This window comes from Halyomorpha halys, unplaced genomic scaffold, assembly GCF_000696795.3.
Source record: "Halyomorpha halys isolate HHAL.00 unplaced genomic scaffold, Hhal_1.1 Scaffold366.1, whole genome shotgun sequence".
NCBI lineage: Eukaryota > Metazoa > Arthropoda > Insecta > Hemiptera > Pentatomidae > Halyomorpha > Halyomorpha halys.
In genome coordinates this window covers 132,138-146,826 of record NW_027107323.1, presented here as the reverse complement: position 1 = coordinate 146,826, position 14,689 = coordinate 132,138, and the positions used below count along the sequence as shown (strand labels likewise).

The window sequence follows — 14,689 nt, the reverse complement described above, 5'->3', positions numbered from 1 at the left end:
TCTTCTATTGATTAAATATCCAAGAAAAGTTATGTTTCATTTTTGTAATAAAAATGGTGATATTTTTAATTTTATTATGTAATGGAGTTCTATTTATCAAGTTATAATTATAATTCATTGTTATCATTACCTAGGTCAACAGTATGGAGGAATATGGGGCTTCATGGAACCTAAATTATTAATACTTGACCCACAGCTTATAGAGCAAATAATGATAAAAGATTTCTCGTGTTTCACTGACCGTCCTGGGAGTGCAGCCGCCAATACGACACTTGGTAACCAATTAGGAAGACATTTGGTCAACGAAAACGGAAACAGTTGGAAAACACTTCGATCCAAACTCTCTCCTGTTTTTAGTTCTGGCAAACTTAAAACTATGATTCAACAGATTATGGAATGTTCAGATGTCTGTGTCCAACACATTGATAATAAAGTAGCTGCTGGAAATGCTTTAGAGGTTGGTTATAAAGGTTTTTCTATTAAGTTTATTTTAAGTACCAATAAGGCTTCGGTAGGTCTTCTCATTGAGGAAAGTAAAGATTTTATTTATTTATAGGGCGTCGGTTTCTAACAAACATCATTCTCCCGGATCGGATAGTCTGCTTAACAAATCTCAATCATTGTTGTTCAGTGTTAATACTCGATTATTATTCTTCTGGGCCGAAGTGAAAGTTGCCAAGTGGTTTCATTAGGTATTGACATTTTTTCTCATCTCAGTCAGCCGCAATAATATTTGTCCGGTGTTGTAGCTTATGAGAATCTACTGATGAAGTCTTGTACATTTAGTGTGTTGATATGGAGATATTTGTTTGACTTATGACTTAAGTGTAGATGATCAAGGGTCTGTAAGAATAGTGAATTCTGTATCTTCCATGATCGGTCTAAAGTGCTGAATAGGGCTGTAGATCAAAAATATTCGAATAAAATTGATGATCATGTCCTAATGATTACTCGTTTTATCCCTAATTACGGTTAACTTCTGTCTGAAAGGGTTGCGAACACCTAAGAGTGTGATAGTTTCGTAACTATTTTTGATACCGTTTGCGGAATAATCGGTATCTGCCTTGTCCCTCTAAGCCGAGAGTATGAACGAAGATTTTTGCTCCTGTATTACTAAAAACGTGACTTTGCTCCGAAGGAAACATCAATCGTCTTGCTTCTCCACTAACTGATCGAATTCCAGCTTAATTTCTTAGCCCCGTCCCTTGTAGAGCTCTCTCAAATCACTGGTCCTCCACTTACTGGACTAGCCCTCCTCAAACTGATACTAATACCAAGGATACAATTCTTAAGGATTGTAGTGTTTATTCCGTTAAGTTTTGGAGCTCAGACGATCCTTTGTTTATCTATAGCACGCCGAAGGTCCTATTTTTCCCATGGTGAGTATAGGTCGGTACATGTTTATTATAACATTCTGCATCTCATACTTTCTTCCTTTGCATTATCCTAGGACTAGTCAGCTCTGGGGTGGGTAAAGTATATGCACATACTTACTCGCTCCTCTAGTCCGCCGTTCGGGTCACAAAGCCCTTCTCGTAAGATCGGGTAAACCCTTTTTCATCTAAAGTACTGAAGGATATGACCTAGGGGCCAGAACTCGTGTTAAACCTTAGTCCAGTCCGCAACGCACTTCAGGATTGTTGCGGTGGCCAGTGGTACGTCTGACATTGACTCGCCAGTTACAATTCTGGTTCCTCCCTTCAACAAATGTGGGACCAGGGGGCTAATTAATGATTATGAGCTGATATCTCACCACGTTTACTTCCTCTGCCCTTCTTATCGCTGCGTACGGTTACAGAACCTTTTATCTGATATACCCACAAGTAAACAAGCCATGTAGCCGCTCTAAGCCTCCTCCCTATTCTAAGGAACATCTGTGGTGTTGAGGTGCAAAACCACGGACCGCCTGTAGCTAGAGGAGTTTACTTACACTCGTTTTTACAGCTATTTTTCACCACTTGACCGTAGATCATTTCCTGCACAGATTCCTAGTTCTAAGGTGGAAAGCGTCTTGTACCATACAATTCCCCCCAGAGTGCTATTAGCACTACAAATTATTGAGTGTCCGATATAATCGCTATATACAGTCTGCCCGAGGAAGGTAAAAGGTATTGACGGATGCATTCGATGTCCAGTTTAGTTTAGTAGACTATTTGAACAGTCGTGATTTAAACTGTTGGTCCTAATCTGTCAGGTCAAAATATCACAAACCATTTTTACCAAGAGCTTCCACTACGGTTTGGGTTGAGATATATCGTTAGTAGGTATTACAACACAGCTTCCGGTTGGTAAATAAAACGGTCGATCATTGTTAAGAAGTATTACTTTCCATATGATTTTTGTATATGGTGCAATAATAATAAAACAATAATATATTTCTCTAATATCTATGCGATTCATTCTATTTTAAATTTCTTTTTAATTAATGAACAAAATATCGTAATTTCATCTTTTAATATCATAAATAAAATTTAATTGTTAAAATAACACATCAATAAGGTAACGGTAGTTCTTGTATACACAAATGAATAAAAATAAATATTTATTTTACCTGCCCGTCAAAATGGACTTTCAGATAAAATATATAGTACTAATAAGTTATATTTCAGGTAAGAGAGGAGATGGCTGGGTTCACAATGGATGTCATAGGATCTTGTGCTTTTGGTTTGAACATAAACGCTATGAATGATCCCAATTCCAAATTCAAACAGCTAGGCCAAATGATGTTTAAGCCATCGAGAACTTTGAAGTTGCGCCGAGCATTAAATGCACATTTCGGCTTCCTACTCAAATTATTTTCCTGGAGGCGGGAGACCGTTTCGAAGGAAACGGGAGGCTCTGCCGCCTTTTTTATAAACACAGTAATGAGCATTGTGAAGTATCGAGAAGAAAACAATTTTCACAGAAATGACTTTATTCAGCTCATGATGGAGCTAAGAAAAGAGGAAGAGAAGCAGCTGAAGGATGGTACGATTTCACAAGGTAAGTACTTTAGAAAGCCTTTAGGACATAACTGGTATTTTTAAAAAAACATATCATAATTATAATCGCCTATTAAAGTATAGGGTTCATGATTCTTGTATTTTCTGAGAGCTTCCGAAATAGCTAGAATATTTCCCTTCCAGCTTGAAGTTTAATGAATTCTATAAATATATCAAATATGTTTAGCACTTTATCATCTCTCCTACGTGGTCAACTAAACGTTACGGCTTTTATCAAGTATATTCAGATCTATGTAATTGTGGATGTTACCAAACATAAACCTCTTGTGCATAAATATAAAGAATATGCAATTGGTTGCATGCAGTACCTGAGGGACTTAGTGATTGCCTCGTAACTGCAGCGGCGCCGATCCGAATCCAGCCTCGGCCAGGGGTTTAACTTTTATTTTTATGGTGATCCCACGAAATTAAGCTTGACCCCTCACCATGGTTAGGATAGCTTGGTTACCTCCACCAATTCAATAAAAATCAGAAGAGCATTAAAGAACGTTACTGATTGGTATTCCTCAGCGAAAGTCTTAAATGTCGTTCTATTCTTTTCTGAATCCATTTCGTCGTTTATTTTGCCTGAATAAAACGAATGTAATATATTAATAAATAATAAACATAACACTATTTTCTCACTTACTTGTAAGATCTATTCCAGTCAAAATATATAAGATTTTCGTAAAAGGAAAAAAAATATTCAATGCTGCTGATAATATTTTTTTTTTTAAATTATTTATTTAATGTAATTGACAACTGTACAAAATAATACAATAGGTAAATATGTAGTATGTTTCATACACACTTGAAAATCTTGGGAAGGAACCACCCATTGGTGGTACTTCAACATTAATTTAAATTAGAAGGTCCCGTGGCCATCTTCTTGCTGATAATATTAAATAAAAATTATAGAAACTCTAATAAACTCTACAATAGTTTTGAAAATAAATTACTAATAAACTATTTCTACACATGACTAATAATTTTTGCAGTTGTGATGGATGACAACACTATGGCATCGAACGCTTTTGTATTCCTTTTGGCTGGATTCGAAACAACTTCAACAACGTTAAGCTATGTACTTTATGAACTCTCTACAAATCCTGAAATACAAGATAAAGTTTATAAAGAAGTAGATAATGTTCTGAAAAAGCACAAAGGAGAAATAACATGGGAAGGATTGTCAGAAATGAAATATGTTGAATTAGTAATAACAGGTAAGTGATTTTTTCTTCTAATTTTTAAACAAAATAAAAATTGAAAAAATATTTAAACTATTTTAACTTCTGAAAATTGTTATAGTTACATTTAATTATTAGCTTTTTAAAATTTAAAACAGTTTCTAACATTTGCTTTCAAACCATTTAGTTCTATGCAACGGATTAATCTAAACATTTTTAGTAAAAACTTTATTTCCACATTCCCTTGCCTTTATAATAATACAGGTTCGCCGCGGCAGATCTCTGATGCTATTGTATCCATAGCATCGAACTACTGCTAATAAATCGAATTACAATTTTTACTTTAATAATTTTCGGCTATAAGATTCAGTCGTCAGCTCCTCTATCCGTCCGCTCGCCTTCTTGGGGCTAGTCTTCTGCTTAAACGAAGATTGAAGGGGCTTGCACTGTAGTGAAATAGTAAAACCTGTGAGGGGAAGTTCTTTGCAATATTGTTAATACTGATTATTCAGAATAATCGTTGATTTGAAAAGAACAGGTTTATTCCATGTGAATACAAGTAGATTAGATAGAAAGTAAATTTTCCAAAAAAATTTTCTTACTCAAAGAAACTAAACTTAGCTTACCCCGGTGTCATTAATTCTTTAATTAACCATGCGGATACTAACCACAGTCACAAACCTTTTTTTCTTTTCGTTTTTCTGGTCTAAATTGAAAAACATATATGATAGAAAAATGTTTATGAAAAAATTATTTATTGATGTTAAAGATTACAAATTTCTGCAGTTAATTATCTACTTTGTATACCTAGTCAATTATATTGACTGTTATTGGAAAATAAATCCTCCTGAGAGTAGTTTCATTGATAATATGGTAAAAGTTACCGTTCCATCTTCCGAATTCTTGGATCTTGCCATCTACTTCTCTACGTAAAGACAGTCGAGGCTTGTATGAATTCCAGCTAATATTTATCCTTTGGTAATTCTTTCGGCATTCACTAGCATCTCTTAAAGTATCGGTATCTTCCAATTATTTTACCCCGTGCTCTTTTTCTACATCAGTTTATACTCCTTTTGTTTGAAGATCAATCAAAACTGTCCAATATAGTTAATTATATGAAGAGAACACCAAGCTCTTGCCATCTATTGGGAAACCAATGAACTAGGAGGGGTGCCGGACCCTCTGGAAGTCCCAGCCACAGTATTTTTGGCTTATGTTCAGTGAATTCAGTATAAGTGAGTAGCTCTACACTGCACCTAGGTGAAGAAGAGGCGATAATGAGAGAGTGAAAAGAAAACAAGAGAGAGACTGAGAGAAGAGAAGAAACAGAATAACTTTCTAAGAGACCTTCAATAATCTCCAATCTATCATCAGCCAAGTAAATTTGAACCATTCTATATTATCCCAGTCCAATCAACAGCAAAAGTTAATTTAACTAACAACTAACTCATTTTGTTCTCATCACAACTAAACCCCACATATAATCAATTTTTTTTACTACTCATTCAAGAATAGAGTTTTATTTTATTTTTTCACCATACTTAATTTATTTCAAATATTTATTATACAATCCATCAATAAGTTATAATTAATTCAGACAATATCCTCCAACATTTTACCCACATATAGGATGGATGTAAATATAGAATAGGACTAGATAGGGGAGTGAAGTGGACGATAGATCCTCCCAGATTAATTGGTCCCACAAATCCTAATCGGACAAAAAGGGATCTGGGAAAAATTACAAATCTTCCGTAAGAACATCGAGCACCCCCTCCCCCCCACCGGTTCCATACCTACGGAGTTACTGAAACAGTAGAACATATAGTGTGGATCACACTGCAATGGAAAAGCATCTGTCTTGGTTGTTCTGATAGACCGGGATCTTTGCACTCGCTGAGTCGGACTTTACCCGTTAGATGAGAGAAGAGAACGATCCCTTCATCAGGAATTTGATCTACAAAGGCAGTGGGCCCAACGCTCTTTTCGCTAGGAAGGGCTTTATCACCTGTCATCGGCAAGCCATCGGAAAAAACTGATGCAGACTGAGATCAAAAGGACTGGACCTTGCAGATAGATGCAATGGGCGCGGCTTACCCTCGTCAGAAAGAAGCTCAACCCAGCGCTGGGCTGCACCTCAGTTTCTGAGTCTAAAATATTGGAATTATTCCAAATTATTAAATATAAACCCCTGAAAACTCCTCTATATTAAAACAATAAATGGTTGATTATTGGTAGCAGTGGCATATGTACTATGCCGCATCCCATGGCAGAAATGGCTAGGAAGCGGAAACCGGGTAAAAAAATATTCAATACGAAATTGATGTGCTTTAAATTTCTTACAATATGGTGATCTTTTTCTTTTTAAATCATATAGTTTCAGAGAAATGGAAGGGGTAAATCAGGCCTTAATGATTTCTATTTAATGTTATATGTTGTTATTAAAAACAATTGGTTTTGAAAAATAACCTCTTATTCAGAATATGTAACTATTTGTCATAATATTTTATAGAGGAGAGAAAAAGAATAGATTTAAAAGAATATACGTAATATAAGCTAAAAGATTAATCATATCAACATACTAGCGTGTATTAATACTACAACGTATTAATAATGTATTAATTAAATATAGATCAATATAGCACACTTCATATCAACATTTATACAAAGTACTTCACTCCAAGGCAGTTCCACATGTCGATAAGGTCAAACACTATTTTCGATTATCACTGATTGAATGAAGCGATGCGTTTTTCACCCCTCCTTCTTTTGAACGAATATATACAAGATAGGTTATTCCATATATATGCATATGTATAACTTAACACTGTTCCAGATCGAAGTGATGATAAATAAAAAAAAAAAAGAAAAGGGGTATTTGACAACACACTGGATGGCTTATTCACAACTAACTTTAGTGATCTTTTACAGCAGTCCAAGCGAGTCATATCTTATTTCTTTTTCTCTTATTTTAAAGTGTTTTCTCACTGATACATAAGTAATATATACCATTTTCTAAATTTTAATTAAATCAATACCTTTGAGAAAAGTTCCTATTTAAATGATTAGATTAGATTAGATTTTTATTCATGGCGATCAACATCTTGGTTATTATGCCCTTTTTGCTTTATTTATCTTCTTGTCTTTGACATTTGATAGTTGAATGCAGACTGTTTTCTTTTAACACTGGTCGATATTGGTGATTTATATTTTAGTATAAAGTTAAGTTTCTTTCAGAAATTTTATTATTTTGTGTATAGATTCTGCTGAGTCTTTAAGGGCCAATTCTCTGGTATGAGGAATTTTATTATTTTCGAAGGTTTGACGAAATGATGAGCATTCTTCAATTATATGCTTTATGGATAACGGAGACTTACAAGTTTGGCATTTAGGTTGGTCCTCTTTTGTGATTAAGTGGAGGTGTCTTAATTTGGGATGTCCAATTCTCACTCTTGCAACAACCACTTCTCGTCTGTTTCCTCTTATGGCACTTGTCCACTTTTGTGTGTGTTTTGTTTTAACATTTCGTAGTTTATTGAGTGGTATTTCACCCCAATGATTGATTCCCAACTTTTTCGGATTTTGTTCCTTAAAAATACCTCAATGTCTTTCGGCTCGTAAATTTGAAGTGGTTCATTGTAGCATCCTCTTTAGCCGCTTTATCCGCTGTCTCAATTCCTGCTATTCTTGAGTGCCCTGGAGTCCAGAGAAAGGTTACACTTTTTTTTAGGATGTTTTAGTATGTCAATATAATTGTTAATTCTGTCTATCGTTGGTCCGCTTTGACTGAAGTTTGATAGACTCTGGAGTGCAGACATTGAATTTGTACAAATGAGTATGTTTGAGAATTCGCTTTCTATGGATAAATCAAGTGCTGTGATGTATTTTGGGTAACGTATTGTAAGCAACGATATTGTAAAAACATCCATGTTTTTTGTAGTCGAAGTCGGATTCTTTGTTCCAAAAATCATTTCTGACAGGCTGTAGAATGCGTGATCGTAAGAACAGACTTTATGTTTCTGAAATTGTTGATCAAAAACATCGATGTATTTTGGGCAATGTATTGTATGGAACGATATTTTAATATTGAACATTGATATTTCTAAACATCGATGTTTTATTTGTCAATTTGCAAAAACCACTTCCGACTGGCGGGAGTATTCGTAGTCGTTGGAACAGAACTTATGTTACTGAAATGGATGTTCAAAAACATTGATGAGTTTTAGGCAAAGGTTTGTATGTATTGATGTTTTAATATTAAGCTTAGATATTTTAAAACATCGATATTTTTCTAGTCGTAATTTATCTTTATTACGTCGTTAGCGTTGGAGGTCCTTTTTTATCCCACCACATTGTTGATAGGTTTATTGTTTATACCGTTAATTTTTTGTTTAGTGGTGGTAAAGAAGCCTCAGCACAGAGACTTTCTATTGGGCTCGTCCTGAAAGCACCTGTGGCAAGGCGTATTTCAGTATGATGTACGGAGTCTAAGAGTAGGAAACAGTTTGTTTTAGCTGAAGAATAAACCTAAAAGCCATAGTCTATCTTGGATTGTACTATACTTGTGTAGACCATGAGCATCGACTTCCTATCAGCTCCCCAAGATGTTTTGGCTAATACTTTTAACAGTCTGAGCCTCTTAATGCATTCTTCTTTATATGATTTGACCATGTTAGTTTATGGTTCAATATCAGTCCGAGAAATTTGGTGCTGTCGCAGAATGTTAGAGTCTTTCCGAATATAAAAAGTGAGGTACTGGGCTTGGAGTCCTCTTTCTTGAAAATAATACACCACTGGTCTTTTCAATACAAAAACGGAGATGTATGCTTTCTGACCAAGCTTGTAGACTATTCAGTACATTCTGTAGTGCTCTTCTCATCCACTTGTGTCTTTTGAACCTTAGAAAGATCATCAACTCGTCTACATAAAGGAATGCTTTCATTGATTTAGGTATTACATTTGTTATAGAATTTATTGCTATTGTAAACAGTGTACAACTTAGAACACTTCCCTATGGAATGTCATTAACTATTCCTTCTTGTGAGGTAGATTCTCCAATTATTTCTTCCATTAATTATTTCTTCTTGAGGTCGATTCTCCAACTATTTCTTCCATTAACTATTTCTTCTTGAGGTCGATTCTCCTACTCTTACGCTGATATATCTGTTCTAGAGGAAGCTATTAAAATTTCGCTACATTCCTCTGAACTGAATGTAATATAACAGGGGGATATTACATATAATACATTTAAATGAACAAAAACCTTTCTAAAGGTTCTAATTTGTGATTTTATTTATAGCTACTTAATTCACAACAATTTTATTCATTTAAATGTAGACATAAACATTTGAACACAAATGATAGGAAAACAAATGAAACATTAACAATAGACAGACAAAAGCAGGGAGGTTACAGTGTTACCATAACATTTTCCCTCTGTTTAATTAATAAGTAACATAATCTTTTAGGTAGGAAGGAACTCTTACGGTCCTCTGAGGCCTTTGCTTGTATTGAGGGAAGGGTTCATCAGATGAAGGTATTATTCCAGTACTGTGAGGCCTCTGACTGTCCTGAATCAAGGGTCCATCCAGAGTTTCTACACTAGGCAGAGTATTTTGTTTTTTCTTCATATACAGCACTTGAACTTTCATCGCTATGCACCTCCTGAATACAGTTCTCGTTGCGATCAGACAGCTGCACAAATTGTGGTCACTCATCAATAAAAGATAAATTGGTAGTGGGCTGCTGCATTAGATGAATATCACCTCGTGGTGCCAATTGCCGCAATGAAACAGTTGACTTAGGGCCATCCTTCCATCTAATGAAAGCATATGGGTGGTTTACTCCCAAGAGTTCCGCCTCTTCAACCATATCCTCATATTTGTTATTTCGTACATTTCTTTTAACTAGGACTGTTTCATTTGGTATCAACCATGATGGGATGGAATTTCCATTTGCAGTCCGATGCGGGCAGTTAAAGAATCTTTCATGAGGTGTGAAATTAGTCACACCCTGTGGAGTGCCATTAACTATTCCTTCTTGTGAGGTTGATTCTCCAATTATTTCTTCCATTAACTATTTCTTCTTGAGGTCGATTCTCCAACTCTTACGCTGATATATCTTTTCTGTAGGAAGCTAATAAAAATTGGCTACATTCCTCTGAACCCCCTGTTATAGTAACAGTGTAAGGCTACACTGTAACCTCCCTGCTTTTGTCTGTCTATTGTTGTTTCATTTGTTTTCCTCTCATTTGTGTTCAAATGTTTATGTCTACATTTAAGTAAATAAAAACCTTTCTGAAGGTTCTAATTTGTGATTTGATTTATACCTACTCAATTCAAAACATCTATAGGTCTATAGTGTCATATGCTTTTTCAATGTCAAAAAATATACCTACTGCTTCTGATTGATCTATAAATCTGTTAAGAATTACGGCTTCCATTGTCACAAGCTAGTCTAAAGTCGATCTACTTTTCCTAAAACCACATTGTATATGTGACAAGAGGTTAAATTTTTCAATAACCCACTACAATCGTCTGTTAACTATTTTCTCCAGGAGTTTTGACAAACAGCTGGTATGCGATATTGGCCACTAACTGTTGGGGTGTAGCTTATTTTTTCCCGGTTTGAGTATAGGGATGACGATCGATTGTCTCCAAGCCTCGGGGTATGTGGATGTTTCCCAGACATTGTTGAATATTGAATGAATCTCTTTATTAGTTTCGAAAGGAAAGTGTTTTATCATAGCGTTATGTACTTCATCTGTTCCGGGAGGATTTTATTTCATCTATTGCTGTTTGCAGTTCCCAGATTGTAAAGAGCGGTTATAGTCCAGCTGAGATGAGTTATCTTGTGTCGTAGATGGTGTAAAATCTATTCCCTGTTCTTCTCGATTATGATTGTTATCCAGATTAGAAATGGCTGCGAAATGATTAACGAGAGTTTCCGCTATAATTTTAGGATTTGTAATAATTTCATTTTGAATTTTTAGTATTGAGGTCTCTATATTGTTATTATAAAAAAAAGTATGGCAAAGAATCCATAGTATAGGGTTTTTTGCCATATTTTTTTTATTGGAGTGTTATAGTCTACCGATTCTACGTATGAAGTCCAGGATCTTTTATTTTTAATCTTTATACGGTTTCTGACAATAGCTTTTTTTTATATATAGTTTATCTAGTTGTCTTGAATTTCGTTGAAAATGTTTGAGAGCTTTATTCTTTATACTAATGTTTTTCCGGCATTCATCATCAAACCAGGTAGTATGATTCGTTTTAGGATCACCCTTCCACCTCCCCCCCCCCCTTTTTCTACTATTCTACACTAATTAGATTCGGCACGTATATTTTTACATTTATTTTTTGAAATCCTACATAAATAGTTTCGGGAAGAGTGGAAAGTGAAAAGGTAAGAACATAGAGGTGTGTTCTCCTCTCTATTCCTGTCTTTTTTGTTACTATTCTTCTAACTTCCTTCTCATTATAATTTCTCAGCTCTTCTAAAATTTCATTTTTTTTTTTCGACTCTATCTAAATGAGGGCAAAATTTAACTTATATTTAACTTTTCATGTGGGCTTACTTTTTTTTTTTATTATTGTGCCGAAGGTGTTTAGCCTTAACAGTTTTTCAGATTGTTCTCTAGATCTTGTTTCGACTAAAATTGTTCCGTTTATTAGTTATTTTACATTTTTTCGTTCCCATACTGGTTATTTATTGATTTATATATTAAAAATTGGTTTTTATTTTTAGGTTCTATTGATTCGATTATGTTTTGTTCATTGATACTTTTCCAGCTTCTTTTAACCCTTTTAAGAGTAGGAGATTTATCAGGTGGTTTATTTATTGTATAGCCGTTTCTTTGATATTATTATCGGCTTGGGTAGCACAGAATAAACTATTAACTAAAAACTACTAACTGTTAAGAATAAGTTTAGAGAACAATTCTACCACTTATCTTGACGATTTTTTGTCGTATTCTATCTCTTCTATCCGTTGGCGGATAACTCAAAAACATTTACGTTCAATTTGTCTCCCGTAAATTAACTCCCTCAGAGTCCCCTATTTAAATGGACAGGTTTTTAATATGTTTTTCAGCCTCTTTTACCATAACATTATTTTGTTTCAGAGACATTAAGAAAATATCCACCTATCGTAAATGTAGCACGAAAGTCAGTCAGGCCTTACAAAATTCCCAACAGTGATTTAGAACTTCCCAAAGACTCTGTTGTTGTAATACCAATATATTCAATCCATCATGACTCTAAATATTACCCGGACCCAGAGAAGTTTGAGCCAGAGAGATTTTCGGAAGAAAACAAACACAGATTAGTCAATTGCACCTTTCTACCTTTTGGTGATGGACCTAGGATATGCATAGGTAAGATAACTTGATGTTAACAAAGGTTCATTACAAGAAAAAAAAGTCATTAGCACTCAGTTGGTTCAAGGGCAACCTGATGTAAAATGTTCTATACAAAAATAACTGAATGAGCTGAAAAAAAAATGGTATAATGCAAATAATAATAATCATAGACAAGAATGAAAGCGTGAGGAAAAAGGGCTCAATATGAATATTTTGTTATAAATTTAAATCAATCATCATAAATTTCAAAATATTCATTTCATGATTTTCAGGTTTGAGGTTTGCAAAAATGGAAATGAAAATAGCCATTGCTAAACTTATCATGAGGTACGAATTAAAAATAAACTCAAGAACGCTAACACCACTCCAGTATTCAGCAAAAACTAATTTTCTAGTGCCTATAGGAGGAATATGGGTGGACTTCATTCCAAGAAAAGATTATCAATGTAACAAATGACATTTTGGAGAAATTATTGTTTATATATTTTGTCATAATAAAAACTAACATAACTTTACCTTTTCTTCCTTAAATCCCAGGAACACGATTTTGTCATTTTATGTGCTATTTTGTCTTTGTGATTTATAGAAATATTTCGGACAAATCCTGGGTTTTTAGGAAGACCTAAAAATTATAATGATATAACTATAAATGTGTGGTGTTTGTAATGCTCATGCTAGTTGGTTAAGAGCTGTTTTGTTCCAAATTCAAGGAAAAGGAAAGCTTAAGGGTTAATAAATATGAAACGGTTTGAGGGACCCTTCTGTAAAACCTATTTACTACCCAATGTCTTAAAACACTTTCGATTTTCAAAATCTCATAAACTAGTGTTCATAGGGTTTCAAAAAAACCAATAGATTCTTCAGTCGAACTTTTCTGACACAACAGCAATTCTCTACCAAAACCCCCCAGATCATGTACTAATAGAATAAAAATAATACCCCAATTCCTGAACGACAGGTTTTCTGATAAGAAACAATTTCAGTTCGGTTGGATGTAGACAAGTATTATCCGTATTATCTTGATCGATTCGTATTTATCTTAGTCACTGATGCTGGACAAAACGCTGAAACTGGAGCTAGTCCAACAGGATTTCTAAATTAGTTAGGAAAATATCGACGAACTACAATGCAGCATTACTAAGAGGAACATTTCCGATGCTAGAAAAGCTTCATAAAAGGGAGTTCCTTTCTTTGTTGACTCCGAGGTAGCAATCAACATTTCAAAATCCTACAAATTTCTACTGCAGAGGCTAAATTACACTAATTGCATTTAGTAAATAAGAAAATTGAGAACAAACGTGGGCTCATGAATTTCGTTCTGTTACTGAAGTCGTCCACCAATCAAACGTCAGATATTAAGCCCAGGAAAATAGTGTTTTTTCGATTAATTTCTTTTTTATGATTGTGCCGCTAAAGACACTGTCTAAAAATATACATTAATTATAAAAATATATATTAATCATAGTGCTATAGCCAGTTGCTTACATTCCGTTATTTTCTAGAAGTCATCATAATGGGAAATGATAAGATACACCGCTAGTAAATATAAGTTAGTTACAACTGCCTTAAAGAGCACAAAATGTTTATTACCCAATGCACAGAGACGATCGCTAAAAATGTACGCAAAAAAATTATTAATTAGTTTCATTGTTTTCACAACTGCTTTTAATTGTATACATACAAACAATTATGGTTACTGGTCTTCTAGAAATGTCGAATACATTCTTCTACTTCCAATCTTCTTTTTTCTCCCCGATCCCTCTAAAACAGAAAAGACTGATTTTTGGTGGTTGTATTAGGTTTAGACTGCAGAGTCATTACTCCTTCCCATGGCAAAAACGTTTACCAGAGGGACATCTCCTAGTCCCGTCGACGCCCCCCCCCATTCCAAAAAGAATTTCGAAAAGGGCAAACCCCGTAACTGTGTGTATGGAGTGGTTGGATACTGCAACAGCCCGTTCCATCGCGCCATCAGGCCCCAGTCCCCTTTCCAAGTGGTACACTTATAGTTGGTCACTTAGGGTGCTATGAAGTCGCTCTATCCCTACGCGTCTCTTTGGATGTTGAGGAGAGTTGAGGTGCCACTCCACTTTTAATATTCTCATTCCCTCTTTGATGTTTGCGTTGTCGAATTCTCTCCCACTTTCGGACGAAATTCT

The 14,689-nt window shown here is 34.8% G+C and overlaps 1 protein-coding gene across 1 annotated transcript in view; it reads left to right on the top strand.

Moving 5' to 3' along the window:
* LOC106681806 (probable cytochrome P450 6a14) overlaps positions 1 to 13,045 on the top strand; it is a 22,666-nt gene extending 9,621 nt beyond the window's left edge. The window contains exons 2-6 of the mRNA XM_014422317.2: positions 135 to 457; positions 2,610 to 2,982; positions 3,980 to 4,204; positions 12,294 to 12,545; positions 12,803 to 13,045. Coding sequence (XP_014277803.1) covers positions 135 to 457; positions 2,610 to 2,982; positions 3,980 to 4,204; positions 12,294 to 12,545; positions 12,803 to 12,987 — 1,358 coding nt within the window. The 3' untranslated portion in view covers positions 12,988 to 13,045. The remainder of the gene's footprint in view (positions 1 to 134; positions 458 to 2,609; positions 2,983 to 3,979; positions 4,205 to 12,293; positions 12,546 to 12,802) is intronic.
* Positions 13,046 to 14,689: the final 1,644 nt, after the last annotated feature.